Here is a 22,039-nt window from a genome sequence, read left to right on the forward strand (position 1 = left end):
GGCCTGTGCCAAGGAGCCCTAGAGTTTTTCCTATTCCTTCCAATGTTTTCAGGGTGTCTGCTTTTACCTCAAGGTCTTTGATCCATTTGGAGTTGATTCTGGTGCAGAGTGATATATAAGGATCTAGCTTTAGTGTTCTACAGGTGTTTAGCCAATTTTTCCAGAGGCTCTCTTTCTTCAATTCTATTTTTTTGACTCCCTTATCAAAGATTAGGTGGCTATAGGTCTGTGGGTTCTATAGGTCTTCAGTTCTGTTCCATTGGTCCTCAGATTTGTTCTTGTGCTAGTTCCAAGCTGTTTTGATTACTATGGCTTTGTAACGGAGTTTAAAGTTTGGTATTGATATTCATTCCTCTAGTGCTGTTCTTTCTGCTAAGGATTATTTTTGCTATTTGGGGGTCTTTTATTCCATATGAATTTTTGGATTGCTTCTTCTATTTCATTGAAGAATGAACTTGGGATATTGATGGGTATATTGAATTTGTAGATAGCCTTTGGCAGTATTGCCATTTTCACAATGTTAATCTTCCCAATCCCAGGATCATGGGAGGTTTTTCCACTTCCTTAGTTGTGCTTTAATTTCCTCTTTCATGTTTTTAAAGTTTTCATCATAGAGGTCCTTCACTTCTTTAGTTAAGTTAATTCCTAGGTATTTTATTTTTTGAGGGACTATTATAATTTTTTTTTTTATTACAGGTTCCAGGAAAGTTCATACTGCTTCTGCCCGATCCTTGTACCTGCTGCGCCCCTTCCCCATTCTGCTGTTGACAGGTGGCGGGTATGCAGGGTACCGGCAGTACGAGAAATACAGGGAGCAGGAGCTGAAGAGGCTGGGATTGGAGATTCCACCCAAACTGGCCGGTCACTGGGAGGTAGGCAGAAGGCAGAACTGCCTTGCAGCCTTGTCCTGCACAGCTGTCTGTCGCTCTAAACTGCCCCAAAGTAGAAATGTTGAATAAGTCACAATTGCTTTATGGAAGCCCGTGACTCCAGTGGGTTTGGGCCAGATGCAGGAGCCACAAGTTTGGTGTCATGTCAAGCTTCTCTCCTGTCCTCCCACCTACTCCTGGTCTCCTAAAGGCCTGAGTAGAAATTTCCTGCTGTTGACATCCTCAGAGCTTATGCTTGCTTTGGTGCGGACACTTTGGTTCTTCTGCCGTTCTTCTCTTGTTGGTTCGAGAAGGCTGAAAGGACTGGGTTTTTGTGATGTGGATTAGTTTCCACCAGGAACCAGACTACAATGATCAAATTTCCTTACTATCATTGTTCAAAATGCTCCCCACCACTCACACTCAAAAAGTACGGGCAACCTGCAATGATTGTTGACCACATATGTAGTCCATCTAAGGTTGATAAATATGGAAAACATACAGAAGTAAAAATTGTTTTCACTTCATAATTTAATCAAAACTCTCAAACAGCAAAGGAGCAGTGTTAGAGCCCAGTTACCTAGGGAAGAACAGGGAACACTGAGACTTCCCAGGTGGAATGGAGTAATGTGTTTGGATTTCCTCATGACCTTCTCTAACTCATTGACATGGCTCAGCTGAGTCCAATCTAACAGCACTTTCACTGGTGGGTAGTTGTGTCCTGATGTTGAGTTCCAGCCAGGGCTTTGGTGACTATGTGAATTGGGTACGTCACTTTTTTCCTACCTTCTCTTTTTTATTTTTTTTAAACATTTAAGATTTATTTATTTGATACTGAGGGTTTAAATTAAGAGCCATGGTGTTTTACCACCTGAGTCCTGCTCCAACATCAGTACTTCTTTTTTTGAGGCAAGATCTCATAAATCTTTCTGTCTCTGTCATCCTGTTCATTGGTATTACAGTTGTGTGCCACCACACTCAACTCTTTTGTGCTTGTTGTAAAAGTTTAATTGGAATATAACTTTGAGATTCCATTCAGCTCTAGAATAGTTTGTCTAGACATCTTTGTTGCCATTGGAATTGCATGTTACATAATGAACTTTCTTCCAAAATTCTTTTGAGGTTTTTGTTTTGAACATTTTCTTCTAGTAGAATGCAGTGTAAAAGATTTTACTTGTTTTTGTGGGTTTTTGGCGCTCAGGATTGAACTCAAGGCCTCATGCATGCTATGCAAGTGCTGTGCTCACTGAGTGTATACTCCCAGTCCTTTTAAATTTTATTTTGAGACAGATCTTCCTGATTTGCCCAGGCTGGCCTTGAACTTATAATTATTCTGCCTCAGCCTCCCAAGTACCAGTGATTACATACCTGTACCACCACTCCTGGCAGATTTCATTTGCTTGCTGAGAGTCCTATAAAACTGTGACTTAGTCAACTGCACATGCAGATTAACTCATGCACCTGCCCCTGGCCTGTTGTTACATTCTTGGACTTTATAATAATTTAACCCCAGATTGAAAAACCAAACCAAAACAGAGTTTTCTGGTATTACATCATAGAATCCTTTGATAAAGAGTCACACTTTCCGAGTGTGGTGTGCCTTTGCCTTTGATTGTTCCTCTGACAACACCCATCTCCATTAGGCCAGTACAGTCCTAACCATGGGTAGTGCAGGGCTATAACTGTCTGACCCTGTGCAAGTTCATGATCAAAGCTGGTGTCATGGTGACTCATCCTGGGGTGAGCTGGTATGCTCCTGGGAATTGCCACTCTTTTCAAAAGCATCCCTGGAGTTGGAGATTAAACTCAGTGGGAGAGCCATTTGCCTGGCAAATACAAGGCCCTGAGTTCAGTCCTCAGCTGGGGGTGGGGGGAGGGTGGGGAAGGAAAAGCATACTGAGAAAATCTGAGTTTGAAAGATCTCAGCTCCTCAAGTAGCTACAATTATATGTATGGGTTGCTGGCACTTGCTTTTTCTTTTTTAATTTTATTTTATTGTAAAGATGCTGTACAGAGGAGTTACAGTTACACGAATAAGGCAATGAATGCATTTTTTTTTGGGGGGGGGGGTTGGTCGTGGGGCTTGAACTCTGGGCTTGGGCACTGTCCTTGTGCTCTTCAGCTCAAGGCCAGCGCTCTACCGCTTAAGCCATAGTGCCACTTCTGGTTTTCTAGTGGTTTATTGGAGATAAGAGTCTCATAGACTTTCCTGCCTGGGCTGGCTTTGAACTGTGATCCTCAGATCTCAGCCTCCTCAGTAGCTAGGATTATAGGCATGAGCCACCGGCGCCCGGTTGAATGCATTTCTTGTCAAGCATTGTTACCCCTTTCCTTGTTGTTTTCCCATGATCCCTCCCCTCCCCACCTCCATCACTCCCCCCCCCACCTTAAGTTGTAAAGTTCATTTCCAATTTACTGTCTTTTTTAAAAATAATTTTTATTTTGATTAAGTGATTGCATAAATTTCTCACTATTGAGAGATAATGATAGTTAAAGTCACAAACACATTCTAACCTTCATGAGGCAACTTGCCATTATTGTGGTGTATAAAGTCTGTGAATTCTATGAGCTTTGACAATACAACTATTTCTTCCACATAGGTGGCATGTATATTTCTTTTCTTTTGCTTAGTAGCTGTTCCCTCTTTCCTGTTCATTCCCTCCCTCCCATCACTGCCCTTGAATTGCTTAGTTCGTTTTCATCAATGTCCAGTGCAGCTGATGGGCCCCTCTGTTGTATGTTTTCCCATTTCCCTCTGATTCTGTGTCCTCCTCCTATAACACGTATACCATATATGTGGTCAAGAACGTGGGGATCATTTAGTAATGGTAGGACAAGTGGAGGTCCTTTGTTTCTCGAGCCCTGTTTACTTTGTGGTATCTCCTTGCATTTTGTATTTAACATCCACATATCAGGGAGACCATGTGCCATTTGTCTCTTTGTTCTTGGCTTACCTACCCAAAATGATTTTTTCTAGTTTTATCCATTTTCCTGTGAATGTCATTATTTTGTCCTTTCTACTGGCTGCATAATAGTCCATTGTTTATAGGTACCACAGTTTTTTGGATCCATTCATCTGTAGTGGGGTATCTGGGTTGTTTCCATATCTTGGCTGCTGTGAACAGTGCTGCAATGAACATGGAGGTGCATGTGTCCTTGTATCCTGGTTGCTGTTGCTTAGGGTAGATGCCTAGGAAGTGGTATGACTGGGTCATGGCGGAGGTTTATATTTAGCTTTCTGAGGTACCTCCAGACTGCTTTCCAAAAGTGGTTGTATTAGTATATATTCCCACCAGCAGTGCAGTAGGGTTCCTCTTTCTCCGTATCCCCTCCAGCATTTGTCATTGGCTGAATTTAGGATGTGGGCCATTCTGACTGGGATAAGGTGGTATTTCAGTGTTGTTTTTATTTGCATTTCCTTTAGAGCCAAGGATGATGAATATTTCCTCATGTGTTTCTTTGCCATTTTTATCTCTTCTTCTGAGAATTCTCTTTAGTTCCCTTGCCCATTTAGTAATTGGTTTGTTAGGTTTGGGAGAGATTCATTTCTTGAGTTCCCTGTGAACAGTGGATATTAGTCCCTTGTCTGATATATTGCTAGTAAATATTTTTTCCCAGTTATTTGGCTGTCTTTCTACTTTGGTTGCTATGTCTTTAGCTGTGCAGAAACTTTTTATTTTAAGGTGTCCAATTTGTTGTGACCCTAGAATTCCGTTCAGGAAGTTCCTGCCTGTGCCTATAAGTTCAAGTGTCTCGCCTACTTTGTCCTGCAGTAGTTTTAGTTTCAGGTTTGATGTTAAGGTCTTGAATCCATTTTGAGTTGATGTTGGTACATGGTGACAGGCTGGGGTAATTTTCCACATGTGGCCGCCCAGTTTTCCAAGCAGCAATAGTTGAAGAGGTTATGATACTTCCACTGTATATCTTTGGCTCCTTTGTCAATTATCAGCTGACTGTAAGCGTGTGGTTTTATTTCTGGATCTTCTAATCTATTTCATTGGTCTTCAGGTCTGTTTTTGGGCCAGTACCATGCTGTCTTTGGTGTTCTGGCTCTATGAAAAGTTTGAAGTTCGGAATCATGATCCCTCCTGTGTTGTTGTTTTTGCCTAGAATTGCTTTGGCTATCTAGATTTGTTGTTCCATATGAATTTTTGGATTTTTTTTCTCTTATTTCAGTAAAGTACATCATTGGGATTTGAATGGGAATTGCATTGAATTTGTATATCAATTTTGGCAGTATGGCCATTTTCACTTTATTAATTCTGCCTATCCAAGAACACGGAAGGTCTTTCCATTTCCTGGTGTCCTCTATTTCTTTCTTTCTTTAGGCTTTTATAGTTTTCATTAAATAGTTCCTTTACATCTTTGGTTAGGTTAATTCCTAGATATTTTATTGACTTTTTTTTTTTTTTTTTTAGGTTATTGTGAATGGGGTTGTTTCCTTGATTCCCTTTCTGCTTGTATGTTGTTGGTATACAGAAAGGCAACTGATTTTTGTGGGTTAATTTTGTATCCTGCTACTTTGCCAAAATAGTTTATTAAGTTCTAAGAGTTTCTGGGGTGGAGTTTTTGAGATCATTGAGGTATATCATCTGCAAAAAGAGATAGTTTAACTTCTTCCTTCCCTATGCAGATCCTTTAATGTCTTTTTCTTGCCTTCTTGCTCTGGCTAAGGATTCCAGAACTATATTGAAGAGGAGTGGTGAGAGTAGGCATCCTTGCCTTCCTTGTTCCTGATTTTTTTTGGGGGGCTGGGGGATGGGGGAGGGGTTATGGTGGGGCTTGAACTCTGTCCCTCAGCTCTTTCAGCTCAAGGCTAGTGTTCTACCACTTGGGCCACAGTGCCACTTCCTTGTTCCTGATTTTAGGAGAATTGATTGTAGTTTTTCCCCATTAAGTATAATATTGGCTGTTGGTCTGTCATATATGGATTTTATTGTTTTAAGGAATGTTCCTTCTATTCCTATCTTCTTCAGTGCTTTTAACATGAATGATTTTTTTTTCTTTTTTTGCCAGTCTTGGGGCTTGAACTCAGGGCCTGGGCACTGTCTCTAAGCTTCTTTTTTTTTTTTTTTGGTCGGTCGTGGGGCTTGAACTCTGGGCCTGGGCGCTGTCCCTCAGCTCTTCAGCTCAAGGCGAGCGCTCTACCACTTGAGCTACAGCGCCACTTCTGGTTTTGTGGTGGTTTATTGAAGATAGGAATCTCACGGTCTCTCCTGCCCAGGCTGGCTTTGAACCGCGATCCTCAGTCTCAGCCTCCTGAGTAGCTAGGATTACAGGCGTGAGCCACCAGCGCCCGGCTCTAAGCTTCTTTTTTTATAGCACTTTACCACTTGAGCCACAGCGCCACTTCCAACTTTTTCTGTGTATGTGGTACTGAGGAATCGAACCCAGGGCTTCATGCATACTAGGGAAGCACTCTACCACTAAGCCACATTCCCAGCCTGACTGTTGTATTTTATCAAAAGCCTTTTCACATGAGGTTGTTGACCTTGGACCTCTTGGTGTGATTAATTATTTATTGATTTACGTATGTTAAACCATGCCTACATCTCTGGGATGAAGCCTACTTGATCATAATGTATGATTTAAAAAAAAAAAAAAGTTTCTGGATTCTGTTGGCTAAATTTTTTTTGGGGGGGGGGGGTCCTGCTGTCCCTCAGCTCTTCAGCTCAAGGCTAGCGCTCTACCCCTTGAGCCACAGCGCCACTTCTGGCTTTTTTCTTTTTGCTTATGTGGTGCTGAGGAACTGAACCCAGGGCCTCGAGCATGCAAGGCAAGCGCTCTACCACTGAGCCACCTTCCCAGCCCTGTTGGCTAAAATTTTATTGAGGGGTTTGCATCTATGTTCATCAAGGAGATTGGTTTGTAGTTCTCTTTTTTTGTTGGGTCTTTGCCTGGTTTGGGGATGAGTGTGATATTGGCTTCATAGAATGAGTTTGGGATAGCTCCCTCTGTTTCTATTTCTTGGAAGAGTTTGAGGAGTATGGGTATTAGTTCCTCTTTAAAGTTCTTATAGAATTTTTTTTTCTTTTTCTTTTTTTTTGGGGGGGGGGGGAGGGATCCGGTCATGGGGCCTGAACTCTGGGCCTGGGCGCTGTCCCTCAGCTCTTCAGCTCAAGGCTAGCACTCTACCACTTGAGCCACAGCACCACTTCTGGCTTTTTTCTTGTGGTGGTGAGGAATCGAACCCAGGGCCTCATGCATGCAAGGCAAGTGCTCTACCACTGAGCCACCATCCCAGCCCCAGCAATTTGTATTTCTCTAAAAATTCATCCATTTCTGCTAGGTTTTCTTTCCTTATTGAGTATAGATTCTAGAACTAGTTCTTTATAATTGTTGGGTGTCTTGGGTATTTGTTGTAATTTTTCCCATGGCATCCCTGATCTTATTGATTTGGGTTTCCTCTCTTCTTTTTTTAGTTAATCTTGCCATAGGTCCATCAATTTTATTGAAATTTTTTCAAAAAAACAGACTTTTGTTTTATTAATTGTATTTGTAGTTTTCTTAGTCTCTATCTTGTTAATTTCAGCTCTTATTTTGGTTATCTTCCTCCATTTAGTAACTTTAGGTTCTTTCTAGCAGTTTTAGTTGTGTCATGGGATTATTTACTTCATCTTCCTCTATTTTTTTGATGTGTGCACTGAGAGCAACAAATTTGCTCCTCAGGACTGCTTTTTCTGTGTCCCACAGGTTTCTTTCTGATGTATATTCATTTTCATTAAATTGTAGGAACTTTTTAATTTCTTCTTTTTTGGGGGGGGGGGGGGGGCCGGTCGTGGGGCCTGAACTCTGGGCCTGGGCGCTGCCCCTCAGCTCTTCAGCTCAAGGCTAGCACTCTACCACTTGAGCCACAGCGCCACTTCCGGCTTTTTTCTTATATGGTGCTGAGGAATCGAACCCAGGACCTCGAGCATGCAAGGCAAGTGCTCTACCACTGAGCCACCTTCCCAGCCCCTTTAATTTCTTCTGTGACCCAAGTGTTGCTCAGAAGTGTGCTGTTTAATTTCCATGTGTTTGAGTAGTTTCTACAGTATACTTTGTTATTGAGAACTAGCTTGATTCCACTGTGGTTGGATAGAATATAGGGAATTATGTCGATCCTCTTGTATTTGCTTAAATTCCTTGTATGCACTTTGATATGATCTATTTTGGAAAAATTTCCATGGGCTGCTGAGAAGAATGTGTACTGGGGGGCTGGGAAGGTGGGTCAGTGGTAGAGTGCTTGCCTTGCATGCCTGAGGCCCTGGGTTCGATTCCTCAGCACCACATAAGCAAAAGGAAAAAAGCCGGAAGTGGTGCTGTGGCTCAAGTGGTAGAGCCCTAGCCTTGAGCTGAAGAGCTGAGGGACAGCGCCCAGGCCCAGAGTTCAGGCCCCATGACCGGACCCCAAAAAATAAAAAAAAAAAAAAAGAATGTGTACTGGGTTGTTGTAGGGTGGAAAACTTGGTAGATGTCAATTAATTCTGCTTGAGATATGGCATCATTTAATTCAGAGGCTTCTTTGCCAATCCTCTGGTGGGTAGACCTGACTTTGGTGAAAGTGGAGTATTAAAGTCTCCTAGTATTACTGTATTTGGGTCTACTTTATTCTGTAAGTCTGAGAATATTTGCTTGACATATTTGGGCGCACCAGTGTTTGGAGAGTATAAATTGATAATGGTGATATTCTTTTCTTGTATTGTTTCCTGTATTAAGATGTAGCATCCTTCTTTGTCTTTTTTTTTTTTTTGTCGTGGGGCCTGAACTCTGGGCCTAGGCACTGTCCCTCAGCTCTTTGGCTTAAGTCTAGTGCTCTACCAACTGAGCCACAGTTCCACTTCTGGCCTTTTCTGCTTATGTGCTGCTGAGGATTTGAACCCAGGATCTCATGCATGCAAGGCAAGCACTGTACCACTGAGCCACCTTCCCAGTCCCTTGTCTTTTTATATTGATTTTAATGAAACGTTTATTTTATCAGATATCAGGATGGCAACTCCTGCCTTCAAGTTGGGAGCATTTGCATGGTAGATCTTCTTCTATCCTTTCACTCGGAATTTGTTTTTATCTTTGGCTGTGAGATGGGTCTCTTGAGGGCAACAAATGGATGGACCTTGTTTTCTGATCCAATCTGTAATTCTTTTACTTTTGATTGGTGATTTGAGCCCATTAACATTTATGGTTATTGTAGAGAGATGCATTGTGTTTCCTGTCATTTTTCTGCTTTCCTAAGTTGTTCTTCTTTTCTTTTCTCCTCTGCTTACTAAGTTGGACTTCTAGTGATACCTGTCTGATGTGACTCCCTGATTGACTGTTACTGAGTTGTTTTTTTTTTAAGTCTTGAGACAGAGTCTTAATCCTTGTGTCTCAGCCTCCTGAATGCTGGCATTATTACAGGTATGGCACCACTTTGCCTGCCACTTGTATCAAACTATTTTTTTTTTTTTTGGTCGGTCTGGGTCTCAGTGCTGTCCCTCAGCTCTTCAGCCCAAGGCTAGTGCTCTACCACTTGAGCCACAGCACCACTTCTGGTTTTCTGGTGGTTTATTGGAGGTAAGAGTCTCATGGACCTTCCTGCTCAGGCTGCCTTTGAACTGTGATCCTCAGATCTCAGCCTCCTGAGTAGCTAGGATTACAGGCGTGAGCCACTGGTACCCTGCTTGTGGCATGAATTTGAGTGTACTGATCATTCCATGGTATAATGCCTGTTGAGTGTTCACATCCCCCATTACTCCCCCCACCCTCCAGCCATGCATAGGACTTGTGAAAAGTTCATGCCTACATCTTTATTTAACTCTGATTTATTTCCTCACTTCTTTCCTCCCCCTGCCCTCCCATGGAATGATTCCCTTTCTGGAATGACTGCTGATAGGAGGTCTCCCCACCCATGTACGGGTCATCTGTCCCTTTCTTCTGTTGTTATAAGACACCAGCCCGGGGGCTGGGAAGGTGGCTCAGTGGTAGAGCGCTTGCCTTGCATGCATGAGGCCCTGGGTTCGATTCCTCAGCACTACATAAGCAAAAAGAGAAAAGCCGGAAATGGTGCTGTGGCTCAAGTGGTAGAGCACTAGCCTTGAGCTGAAGAGCTGAGGGACAGCGCCCAGGCCGAGTTCAGGCCCCACGACCAGAACCCTCCCCCGCTCCCCCCCCCCCCCCCAAAAAAAAAAAAAGACATCAGCCTGCCCTCTCGCCCCATGTTTTAAGCTCAGTAATTCAACTGAAGTTGAGTTACTCATGCTGCAGGTTTTTGGGAAGCCCCTTGTAATGTTACCTTGCTTCAGTAGCATCTCTTTGCTCATTGGCCAGGAGGTGGGAAGATGCCAGGAGGAAGTGCTTTGTACCCAGAAGAAGCATTAGCATGGAGCAGTAGTCATGACCCTGATGACTCCTAGTTCTTGGGGAGTGGAGAAGGACATCCTGCCATTCCTATCCTTGCCTTTCCCCCTCTGGTGCTGGGGATTGAATCCTGGGCCTTATGTGTGCTAGACAAAAAGCTCTACACACCACCTGAGCTGCATCCACAGCCCCTCATCACACTTCTCTTGCCAACCTGTCAGCCTTTGTTGTCTCTATCCTGTGTGTCTATTTGATTCTTCTCATTACCATGCCACTTTGCTCTCTATCCCAATGACACTCCTTCCCCTCCACAGAAATAATTCATGTTTGTTGTGTTTTGCCCATCACAGTCTCAGGAATACTGAAGTTTCTCTTTGTTCCTGTCTTTTCTCATCTTGCCTTTTCCTCCATTAGTAAAATATACTTATACCTAAGCTCATGCTGCCATAACAGTAACAAAATACTATAGAGTAAATAGCTTAAAGAACAGAGTTCTAAAGGTGCTTCATATGGCTAGGCTGTGGAAGGGCTTTCTTCCTGGCCCCCTTTCCCTGACACAGAGAGCAAGCACAGACTCTTCTTGTGAAGCCACTAATCCTGTCAGGAGGGCCTCTCCTTTGTAGCTTTTACTGTCTCCTGCAGCCCCTGACACTGAGTATATATCACTGGCGTTAAGTACATTGCCAGGGTCTTGGACCTGTCATCGCCCCCAACAGTTTCCATTAGTCAGTCAGTATTCCCCACCCTTGCCTGGTAACTATTCATAAGTCATGAATATGTTTATTCCACATACCCCATGGAGTTAGGTATTGTTTTTCCTTTTGTGTCTGGCTTCTTTCATTGCACATAATGTTTTCCAGGTTCGTTGATGTTCATCTGTGGACAAGCTTCAGCCAGAATTCTGTTCTTTTTCCTAGCTGAAACACAGGGGCAGATGATCTTTAAATGGGTGGTAGCAGCTCCCACAAAAAGTCACTCTAGGGGCTGGGAAGGTGGCTCAGTGGTAGCATGCTTGCCTTGCATGCCTGAGTCCCTGGGTTCGATTCCTCAGCACCACATAAGCAGAAAAAGCTGGAACTGACGCTTTGGCTCAAGTGGTAGGGCTCTAGCCTTGAGCAGAAGAGCTGAGGGACAGTGCTCAGGCCCCATGACCCACCAAGAAAAAAAAAGTCACTCCATGTGCACATGCATGAATACACCCCACAGCTTGTTCCCCGCAGTTCGTGAACCTGTTGTGTTCATCTGCGGGGCATGCTCCATGAATTTGGCAGCTGTGGACACTACAAGGATCTGCTTAGAGCCTGTTTGCAGTTCCTTTGAGTTAGACTTCGGCGTGGGATTGCTGGGTCACAAATAATTTGTATTTAAATTTTTGAGGAAGGACTGAATTTCTACAGCTGCAGAACCATTTTACATTACCAGCAGCAATGCATAAACATTCTCAACATTTTGTAGGTCATATTCATGTTGAAGAGTGAAAGGTGGCGTCTGAGTGTGAATTTCCTTGCGTTTCCTCATGGTTGGTAATGTTAAGCATTGGGTCCCATGCTGGTTGGTTATTGGTTTGCTATATTCTCTCCCTTAATCCACAGTTACACTCCAAACTTTTATTCATCCATGATTGGCCCAGACTTATGGAATGGAAAATTCCAGAAATAATACTTGTTTTAAATAATTTTATTACAGTGTATTCTTAGAGTTGTTTTGTGTTTTTATTATTGCTAATAACCTCTCACTAATAACCTAAGTATGTGAATATTGGGGGAAAAAAGCATATGTATAAGGTTTGATATTATTCTTCTTTTGGATATCTGCTGAGGTTTGGGCTATACTACTGTGGATGAGGAAGAGTTACTTTATCTTCTTTGGAGAAATGTATATTCAAGTCCTTTGCTGGTTTTTGGATTCTGTTTGATATTCTTGGTTGACTTACAGAAATTCTTTATATGTTCTAGATAACGATGTTTTATCTCATATATGACTTGCGTACTTTCTCCTGTTCTATGGGTTGGTTGTTTGCTCACCTTGATGATGTCTTTGGGCACATAAACATTTTGAACTTTGCTACTCTAATTTATTTTTGTTGTTATTTATTTACTTTACTTATTTATTGTTACTGGTCACGGGGCTTGAACGAGTCCGGGCCTGGGCATTGCCCTGAGCTTCTTTTGCTCAAGGCTAGCACTCTGCCATGAGCCACAGTGCCACTTCTACTGTTTATATGGTACTGAGGAATTGAACCCAGGGCTTCTTGTATGCTAGGTAAGCACTCTACCATGGAGCCACATTCCCAGCTCCTGTTACTCTATTTTTCCTTTTGCTGTCTGAGCTTTGGTATTGAGTTATTACCAAAATTTGATGATGTAAACATTGTTTCTGTGCGTGCGTGCGTGCGCATGTGTGTGTGTGTGGTTGTGTGTGTGTGTGTGTGTGTGTGTGATGAGCCTTGAACTCAGGGCCTAGGTTCTGTCCCTGAGCTCTTTTTTGCTCAAGCTAGTGTTCTACCACTTTGAATCATAGCGCCATTTCCGGTTTTCTGGTAGTTAATTGGAGTCTTTCAGGGACTTTTCTGCCTATGCTGGCTTTGAACCAGAATCCTCAGATCTCAGCCTCTGGAGTAGCTAGGATTACAGGCGTGAACCACTGTTCCTGGCTCATTATTTTTTTAGTTATTTAATTAGTGCTGGTTCTGGGACTTGAATTCAGGGCCTGAACACCATACCTTAGTTATTTTGCTCTAGGCTTGTGTTCAACCACTTGAGCCAGTACTTCATTCTGGTTTTTTGTTGGTTAATTGAAATATCTCATAGACCTTCCTGCCCAGACTGGCTTTGAACCTTGATCCTCAGATCTCAGTCTCCTGAGTAGCTAGGATTGTACATGTGAGCCACCAACTCCAGCTTCTGTGTTGTCTTTTAAAAGTTTGTTGTTTCTGGAATGGCAAAATAATGGCATTTGCAGGGAAATGGATGGAACTAGAAGGAATCATTTTGAGCGAGGTAAGCCGAGAGCAAAGAAACAAACAGTACATGGTCTCCCTGATAAGTGGATGCTAAATCCAAAATGTTAGTTGATACGACAAAACTAACAGGACTTAAGAAACAAAGAACTCCCACTCATCTGGTCGAACCACTACTAAATATCCCTATGCTGTTGATCACATGTATGGTGTATAACATGTGTACACCGTTATATGTTATAGACTGTGATAGACAATTTGCTCCAGGAAACTTAGAATGAACTTGTGACTTTAAATGAGCATCATTATTCCACAATACTGTGAAATTCGGGAAATTATGTAATCACTTAATCACAATAATAAAAAAAAAAGAACCTTGGGGAAGGTAGGGAGGGAAGGGATGGTAGGGAGAAAACAATGGAGGGGGTAACAATGCTCAATAGGAAGTGTACTCATTACCTTACTCATGTAACTGTAACCCTCTGTATAGTATCTTTACAATAAAAAAAAAAAGAAATGTACTCATTATCTTGCCCATGTAATTGTAACCCCTCTGTACAGTATGTTCACACACACAAAAAAAAGTTTGTTGTTTCTGGGCACTAATGGCTCATGTCTGTAATTATAGCTACTCAGGCGGCTGAGATTGAAAATTGTGGTTCAAGTCAGCCTGGACAGGAAAGTCTATGACTCTTAACTCCAATTAACCACCAGAAAACTGGAAGTGGCACTGTGGCTCAAAGAGTGCTAGCCTTGAGCAAAAGCACTCAGGGACAGTGTCCAGGCCCTGAGTTCAAGCCCCATGACTGACAGGGGGGAAAAAAGTTGGTTGTATTGTTTTGAGGAGTACTAAGATTTGAACTGTTGAACTTGCTAGGCCAGCTCTCTACCTCTTGAGCCATGTCCTAGACCTCTTTACCACCCCACCCCCACCCCCAGATCCTCAAGCTCTAACTTAGCTATTTTGATCATTGCTGAGATTCTGCCACTTGAGCCACACTTCCAATTCCAGCTTTGTGATGGTTAATTGGAGGTAAGAATTTTGAAGATTTGTCTGCCAAATCTTTCTGCTTGTGCTAACTCCAAACCTGTCATTAGAACAGCTTCCTGAGTAGCTAAGATTATAGGGATGTGAGCCACTGGCACTCAACTGGTTTTATTTTGAGCTAAATTATAAACATATTTATTAATTTATTTGTGCCAGTACTGGGGCTTGAACTCAGGACTTGAGCTTAGCTTTCTCTGCTCAAAGCTGGTTTTATACAACTTGAGCCACACCATTACCAGCTTTTTTTGCTGGTTATTGGAGACAAGTCTTATGGACTTCCCTGCCCAGACTGGCTTCAATTCTTGATCCTCAGACTTTAGCCTCCTGAGTAGCTGGGATTACAGGCATAAACAACCAGTGCCAGCATGTTAATTTTTGAATGTAATAGAAGGATCTAACTCCACTCTTTGCATGGGATATCAAGTTTTTCCACTACCATTTATTTTGATATTGTCCTTCCTCCCAGTAAGTGGTCTCAAAGCTCATGAGGAAATTAACCTTGCTGTCATTTAAATGACAGAAAACAGAGAGAACAGTCATGAGCCCCACCCCTTCTCATCTTATGAGTAGGTGGTATAATCATGAGCTTTCTTTTTCTTTTTGGTTGGTCCGGGGCTTGAACTCAGAGCCTGGGTGCTGTCCCAGAACTTTTTGCTCACGGCTAGTCCTCTACCACTTTCAGCCACAGCACCACTTCTGGTTTTCTGGTGGCTAATTGGAGATAAGAATCTCATAGCCTTTCCTGTCCAGGCTGGCTTTGAACCATGATCCATAGATCTCAGCCTCCTGAGTAGCTAGAATTACAGGCGTGAACCACCAGCACCTGGCTATGAGCTTTATTTTCTTACCTTCACTTCTTGAGTTTTTTTTTTTTTTTTTTTTTTTTGGGGGGGGGGGGTCTGGTTGTGGGGCCTGAACTCTGGGCCTGGGCGCTGTCCCTCAGCTCTTCAGCTCAAGGCTAGCACTCTACAGCACCACTTCCGGCTTTTTTCTTTTTGCTTATATGGTGCTGAGGAATCGAACCCAGGGCCTCATGCATGCAAGGCAAGCGCTCTACACTAAGCCACCTTCCCAGCCCCATCTTGAGTTTGTTTCTAAAGGATATAATTATTCCATACAGTGCTTTTTTTTTTCTTTTAACCTCAACCATGTTACTCTGGGATAACGTTACAATACTTCATGACAGTGCCGTGAGTAGCTCCTGTGCCACAGTGCTTTCTGGCATCCCAGTTACTGACTAGGGGATAGGATTGCCATTTGCAAAAGATACGGACACCTTTATGATTTGTGACATGTTTGGTTTCTAAAATAACTATTTCTATTTGTAGTTGGCCTACTATGCTACAAGACCATACTAGATGAACATAGACATACGTAGATGAACATGATTCCTTTCTTCTTGCATTAACCCCTTCACTTAACAAGTTTTTCAGTTACTTCTATAAGCCAGGCCCTGTGGAGATTCTGGGGATCTACTTATAAATAAAACCTAGGACTTCCCTTTTTATGGGTGAGACAGACAGTTTGTAGGCGCAGACTTGTTAAATGGCTGAAGTGCCTTGAAGAAATCTTGAACAGGTAAAGGACACAGGTGCACATACACACACAGGATTTTTTTTTTTTTTTTTTTGCCAGTCCTGGGGCTTGAACTCAGGCCTGGTCCTTGTCCTGAGCTCCTTTTGCTCAAGGCTAGCACTCTACCACTTGAGCCACAGTGCCACATCCAGCTTTTTCTTTTATGTGGTACTGAGGCACGCACTAGGCAAACATTCTACCACTAAGCCACATTCCCAGTCCAGGATATTGTTTTTTCATAGCTTTCTCTGTTTCTTCTTTGCCCTATATAATGGAAGGAGTTCTCAAAATCTTGACTATTGGCCTATGGTCATTTCAGGACTGAAGTAGCAAATGCTTTGAGCCTGACTAAGTCTCTCAGGCTACTGATTGTGGGACCCTGTCACTCCTTATCATAATTTCATGTAGAAAAAGTCCAGAAAAAGGTCCCATTCAGAGTGATGGAAGACCAGGGTTGTATTACAACTTGATCATTAGCTGTTAGAGCATGGTCATGTGAACCTGCAGGCCCAGATACTGGCTGGGCTAAGGCAGGAGGATATCTTGAGTTCATGGCCAACCTAGGGTTTATGAGAAGTCTTCAAATATGTAATCCCTTAAAAAGGGAGAATAGAAAAAGTTGCTAAGAGCTTCTTAACTAAACCTAAGTCTGCAGTGTCTGTAAACCACAGGTGATCACATGACATCACCTGCGGGGGGGGGGGGGGGGGGGCAGTGCACTGCAGGGCATTGTGGTGACTCTTGGGCTTTCCTGTTAGTATTTAGGTGACCTGAACACCACACAGCATGCAATCTGGTGACAAACTCTCCTAGTTCTAGTACATCTCTCTTCCTTGTCTGCTGGACCAGAGGACAGCAGACCATGATGGAAAGCTGGGCTGTGCGGGGCTAGGGGTGAGGGGCAACCATGCAGAGGAGAAGCCCAGGACACTGGCCCCTGCTCTGAGCATTGCTGTTTTATTTCTACCCTTATGTAGCACAAATCATGCAGGATCCAGTTCATGGAAAGGAATACGACAAATCAGTTTACGCAGTAAGGCAGGACCCTGTGAAAGCACCATGTCCTTACTGTCCCCCACTGGAGCACCCTTGGCCTGTGTACAAGTACCCCTCTATGCTATCATATGTACCATGGATGTACCATCAGACACGGCTGTATGCTTTTCAACTTGATGTACTGTATGTAGCTTTAGGTTCTCATCTGTAGTGCACTGACAGTTGTTCAATGAGAACAACATCCATATGAATACCCAGTCCCTTCCTTGCAGGAAGGGACTACATATTTAGTAAGCACTGTTTTACTTGGTGCCTAGCAGGAGTGTTGTTGAGAAAGCATGGTGGATGTCAAGATGTGTGGGAAAGCCAGGGACTGGACCTGAAGATGAGTAACTTAAAAACAAGGCTAGCCTGCCAGGCTGGGAGAAATCCAGGGGTCTGGGTTCATTCCCCACTACCCCTCCATTTCATGCTAGCTCTAAAGTTGCTGCTAGAGGACTCTGCATGGCTCAAGGGGCTTTCTAGTTCTGTGGATTAATGGGGCTGACGAGAAACATTCCTGCACAGGAAAGGGATATATTGGGCAGGATTGGGAGAAATTGTCCGAGGTCCTTCATACATGTCCGCACTCCAGACTTTTCTGTTGGCCTCTGGGAAATGAGAATTTGCTGTGAGCACCTGCCACTTCTGTCCTGGGGCTAGCTGTTTTCCATCCCCTGACACAGGGCATCACTCCAGAGCAGGGAGTGTGTGAAAATCACCCAGTGAGAGCCTGAGAAGCCCTTGAGCCTGCAGAGTCAGCTAGTGGCACTAGATGGCAGTTCCTCCCTAGAGGCCCAGACGGGTGGGAAGTGTTAAGGACTTAGTAGTGGCCTAAAGGAACCTCTGTCTAGATGTGAAAGTAAACTTACGGTGTGTGTGTTGGGGGGAGGGGTACTTTTCTAAGAAATTAACATTTTTACTGGAAATCTAGAAATGGGACTGAAGAGGGTGTGGTTGGAAGGTGGGAAGGGCTGATCTCAGGGCAGACCTTGGGCTGGTTAATGGATTTGACAAGCTGGGCACTAGTTGCTCACGCCTGTAATTCTAGCTACCCAGGAGGCTGAGATCTGAAGATAGCAGTCGAAGCCAACCAGAGCAGGAAAGTCTGTGAGACTCATCTCCATTGAACTCAGAGAAAGCCTGAAGTAATGCTATGGCTCAAGTGATAGAGTACTTGAGCATAAGAAAGCTCAGGAACAGGGCGGGGCACCTGTGTCTCATGCCTGGAATCCTAGCTACTCAGGAGACTGAGATCTGAGGATCATGGTTCAAAGCCAGCCTGGGTAGGGAAGTCTGTGAGACTCTTATCTCCAGTAAACCACCAGAAAACTGGAAGTGATGCTGTGGCTCAAGTGGCAGAGTACTCGCCTTGAGTTGGAGAGCTGAGGGACAGCACCCAGACCCAGAGTTCAAGCCCCACAACCAAAAAAAAGAGCTCAGGAACAGCGTCCAGGCCCTGAGTTCAAGCCCCAGGCAAGACAAAAAAACAAAAACCTTTATCAGAGATGGGAATTTTTTTGTGCCTAATGCTATTTGGATATTTATACCATCATTCACAGGCCATACAAAATTGTCAGTATAGGCAGTTGGCCACTAGAAGCTTGCAAGACACATTACACGTCTGCCCTGTCTTGTACCACAGAGAGCTTATGAGCTGATGTTCCCTGTCCCCACCATGAAGGGGTAAAGTGATTGGAAAGGCACACTGGTGAACACATGCCTTTCTACAAGGAGCTTATTGGAATTCAGACTGTTAGCTAAGGCAGAGTTTGTGCAGGAATGGAGAGCCCAGCTGGCTTGGTCTCCAAGTATTGGAGACTTGGGGAATCTGAATGGTCTTCTGAGGTCTTTCTAGTGCTGTAATTTGGTGGGGCCAGGATTTTGTGTCGGCATCTTTTTGTGCCTAATTCCTTCTTATCCTGTTTTTAGTGGTGTCTCCCTGGCACATTGAGATGGGGGAGGAGTTAGGGGTGCACAGAAGGTCCCGATCAGCCAGTGGTGGTTGCTGTGGGCACAGGTCAGGAGAGGCAGCCTGTGCCAAAACCTGAGGTCCCCGTATGGCTGGGACTATATCTGGTAACTCTGCCTCACTGCTCCCACAGATGCATTGTAGGAGTGGAGTACAAAGAAAGCCCTTGAAAGCAGTTTCAGAGTCTTCTCTTGTGCCCAGCTGAAGCCCAGGGTGGGGCACGCTCTTCCCACAGCACTTGCTTGGGCTGGATCTAGGGGAGAGGTGTGCATGTTGTCAGCACTGTGTTGTCTTGTGACCACCAATTGCATCTCTCCATGGTCTGTCCTCCTGTTCTAGATGTTGTTTTTGAAATTAAATTCTTTGTGGTCAGAGTATTCTTGGAGCCCTGTGTGAAATGACCAAGCTTGCTGAGGCCACTTAACCAGCCACTGAGTTTGCAGCACACAGATCAGACGTGAATGAGGCTCCTTTTTGGTGTGGTGGTCCCTTATCTTCTCTGCTTTAGGCCTGTTCTTTACACCCCATCAGACATGGGGTGGTCTGATGACTTTGCAGACCAGGCCCTCCGGTCCAGTGGGGGGACGAGGGCCTCCCCCAACTTCCCAGTTTGCGTGCAGAACCGCAGGTCCTTGCACACCACTCATGGAAAGCACCACAGGGTTAAAGTTAGCGAGAGGTGGAAGACAGAGACTTTTCCTCTGAACTGGAGGAATACAGAGTCTAGAGACTCTTGAGCCTTAGTTTCTGGTTGGGGGGTGGGTCAAAAGGATGAGGTTTACCCAAAACACTGATAACTTTCAGATCCTCTTGCCCAAGGTGACAGTTCATTCATTCTTTGTCTCTACCTAGTCCAGAGGAATTGAGATTTTTTTTTTCTTTTAACCACCATTTCAAAGTATAAAGCCAGCCCTTCCTATGTTTGCTAATCTTATAAAGGAATCACAGCAGGAGTACGTTGGACGTTTATCTGCTTTTTATAATTTATGTCCTGGCTTTAACTTAAGTCTGGCCTTTTTGATAGTTGTGAAAAGTAACTTTCCTGTCTCCTGGCTCATCTTCCTGTCTGTGACCGGAGCCTTCGGCTCCTCAGCCGGGGAAAGAACCCCGGGGTTTCCCAGGCTGCCCGGAGTGGGCCTCGCTCTTTGGTCGGTGTCCCTTTTTGGGTCTGGGCCTTTGATCCGTGTGTGGCATGGGAGCTGCGGCCTGGGGGCGGCCGGAGGCCCCTGCAGGATTGGCTGTGGAGGACCGGCGTCGGGGTGAAAGGGCTCCTGGAGCTGGCTTTCCGGCCAGTCCTCGGTTAGGTCTCCGTAAGTGGGGCCCTTCCTTGAGAGCTGGGGGTGGCGTGGAGGCAGGCCGCCACTCCGGACGCCAGGTAGAGGCCAAAGGCGGGTCCCGTGTCCAGAGGCATCCCCGGGCCCCACCGTGCCCTGCGAGGCAGGCGAGGGCGAGGGCGAGGGCGAGGGCGGCGCAGTCCGCGGTGAGGCCGGCCCGCCCGCCTCTCCCCTGCTCCCCTCCGCGGTCCCTCCCCTTAAAGGGGCCCTCGGGCTCCTGGCCCTTGGCTGGAGCTCAGAGGGAGCCGCGGCTTTAACGCCGGGTGTGCCTCCTCCAGACCCGTCCCTCGCGTCCCGGAGGCCGCCTGAGGCCAGGGCTGGAGGAGGACGGCCACCGCTGGGAGCCCCAGTGAGACCCGCTGACCGGTGAGTCCCCGGAGCCACAGGTGACCCGCAGCCGCTGGGGGGGGAGATGCCCGCCCCGCCGGCCGGGAACACTGCTCCGACCCGCCGGGTGGGAGTGCCTTCTAGCACTTTCGGGGCTGCTGGTTGGCTCCTTCAACACAGGGAACCTTGGAACCCGAGGGACCTAAAGAACTTAACTTGACCAAGTTGGGGCCTTTTCCTGTCCCTCCGGCGGTCACGGGGCGGCTGCCTGAGCTCACTTCCTCCGCCTCCTCGTCCCCGCCGCGCCGCGCCGCGCTGCGTGCGGGGGTGGGGGGGGCGCCCGCCGGCGGGAAGCGTGCGGCTCCTCGGGCCTGAGGGCGAGGTAAGCGGGCTCTGGGAGCCCTGCCTCCTACCCCCGATCGGCCGGGCCGGGCAGCTGACCAGAGGTTCCTTCTCTCTGGGACATTGAGGAAGACCTGGCTTGTCTCTTTGTCCCGCTCCTTCCTCCTCACTTAGAAATCCCCCTCCTCTTCCTCTGCACTCCTCCTTTGCCCAATTCCTCACAGATGATCTGCCTGTTTTGACCCGGGAGGATCCATTTTCCTATCCTCTACTTGTGACAGTTTGTCCACTTCTAGTCCTGGACTGTGGGCCATGATGGGTCAGTCGCCCACCGGGCACAGCCGTCATGTGGATCGGCCCCAGGTGAGCTAGGGCAGGAGTGGCCCAGCCCTCCAGGGTGGGCAAGTGAGTGGGAATCAGGGATAGAGCTCCTCCGTCTTCACTGCCCCTCCAGCCCTTGGCTCCATCCCTGGAATGTGCCAGACTCTGAGTTCACTGAGTCCTGAGTCTTGCATCCACTCACGGCCAGGCCTGCCCACAGCCCCTCCATTCCTGGACTTCAGTTGGAATGTTCCATTCCACTGGGGGCAGGTATGGTTGCCTTCCGCCCAGGTACAGTGGGGTCCCTGAATAGCATTTCCTCCCCTGTCCCTTGGGTGGTTCATCAACCTTTGCTGCTTGTTTTCTCTCTGTCCTTCAGAGGGGCTGCCAATGCCCTCGTGTTCCCCTTTTCCGACCTCCCTGAGTATGTTTGCATTGTTGGACAGGAAGATGAGCTGGGGTGTGCTGGGGTGGAAGTAGGGTTTTGACGCTGAGGGCTTGTGCTCTAGCTTCAAGGGAAGTTGGCAGGACAACTTTCCTTTCCATTTCCTAGGTGAAGAAACAGGCCCAGAGAGCACCTATGACTTGCCAAGCCTTGACCAGTTATCTGGATGGGGGTGGTGAAGGGCACCAGGATTTCATTGATGTTGCCTACCACATGGCCTTCCGAGTTCACAGGATAGCATTAAGTCCAGCTGGTGGGTCTGATATTGACCTCTACAAGCCATCTTGACTCAGAAGGGCCGGGGGTGAGTGCTCCTTGCCTCAGCCAGTCCTCATCAGAGCCTGAGCTCGGGCAGACACTCTGACTTGCTAAGTGCAGTGGCTGTGGAGTGAGGGCAGTTTGGGGTTGGGGAAGGGAGAGGCTGGACGCACTGTTGGCTGGGAAGTCCCTCGCCTTGGGAGGGGAGAAGGCAGCCACTCGTAGGCCCCACAGACTGT

At 45.7% G+C, this 22,039-nt stretch overlaps 1 protein-coding gene across 5 annotated transcripts in view; it reads left to right on the forward strand.

The window, feature by feature from the left end:
• The window catches only part of Pisd (phosphatidylserine decarboxylase), a 44,600-nt gene that overhangs the window by 14,879 nt on the left and 7,682 nt on the right, over positions 1-22,039 (forward strand). The window contains exon 3 of one of the 5 annotated variants that reach the window (XM_042666239.1): positions 697-872. In XM_042666239.1, coding sequence (XP_042522173.1) covers positions 697-872 — 176 coding nt within the window. Of the gene's footprint in view, positions 1-696; positions 873-20,358; positions 20,474-20,715; positions 20,817-22,039 lie in introns of those variants that run through there. The other 4 variants (XM_042666243.1, XM_042666242.1, XM_042666241.1 and 1 more) reach the window with 4 other exon arrangements.

This window comes from Dipodomys spectabilis, unplaced genomic scaffold (genome assembly GCF_019054845.1).
Source record: "Dipodomys spectabilis isolate Male_0828 unplaced genomic scaffold, ASM1905484v1 ptg000363l, whole genome shotgun sequence".
In the NCBI taxonomy this organism is placed as follows: Eukaryota; Metazoa; Chordata; class Mammalia; order Rodentia; family Heteromyidae; genus Dipodomys; species Dipodomys spectabilis.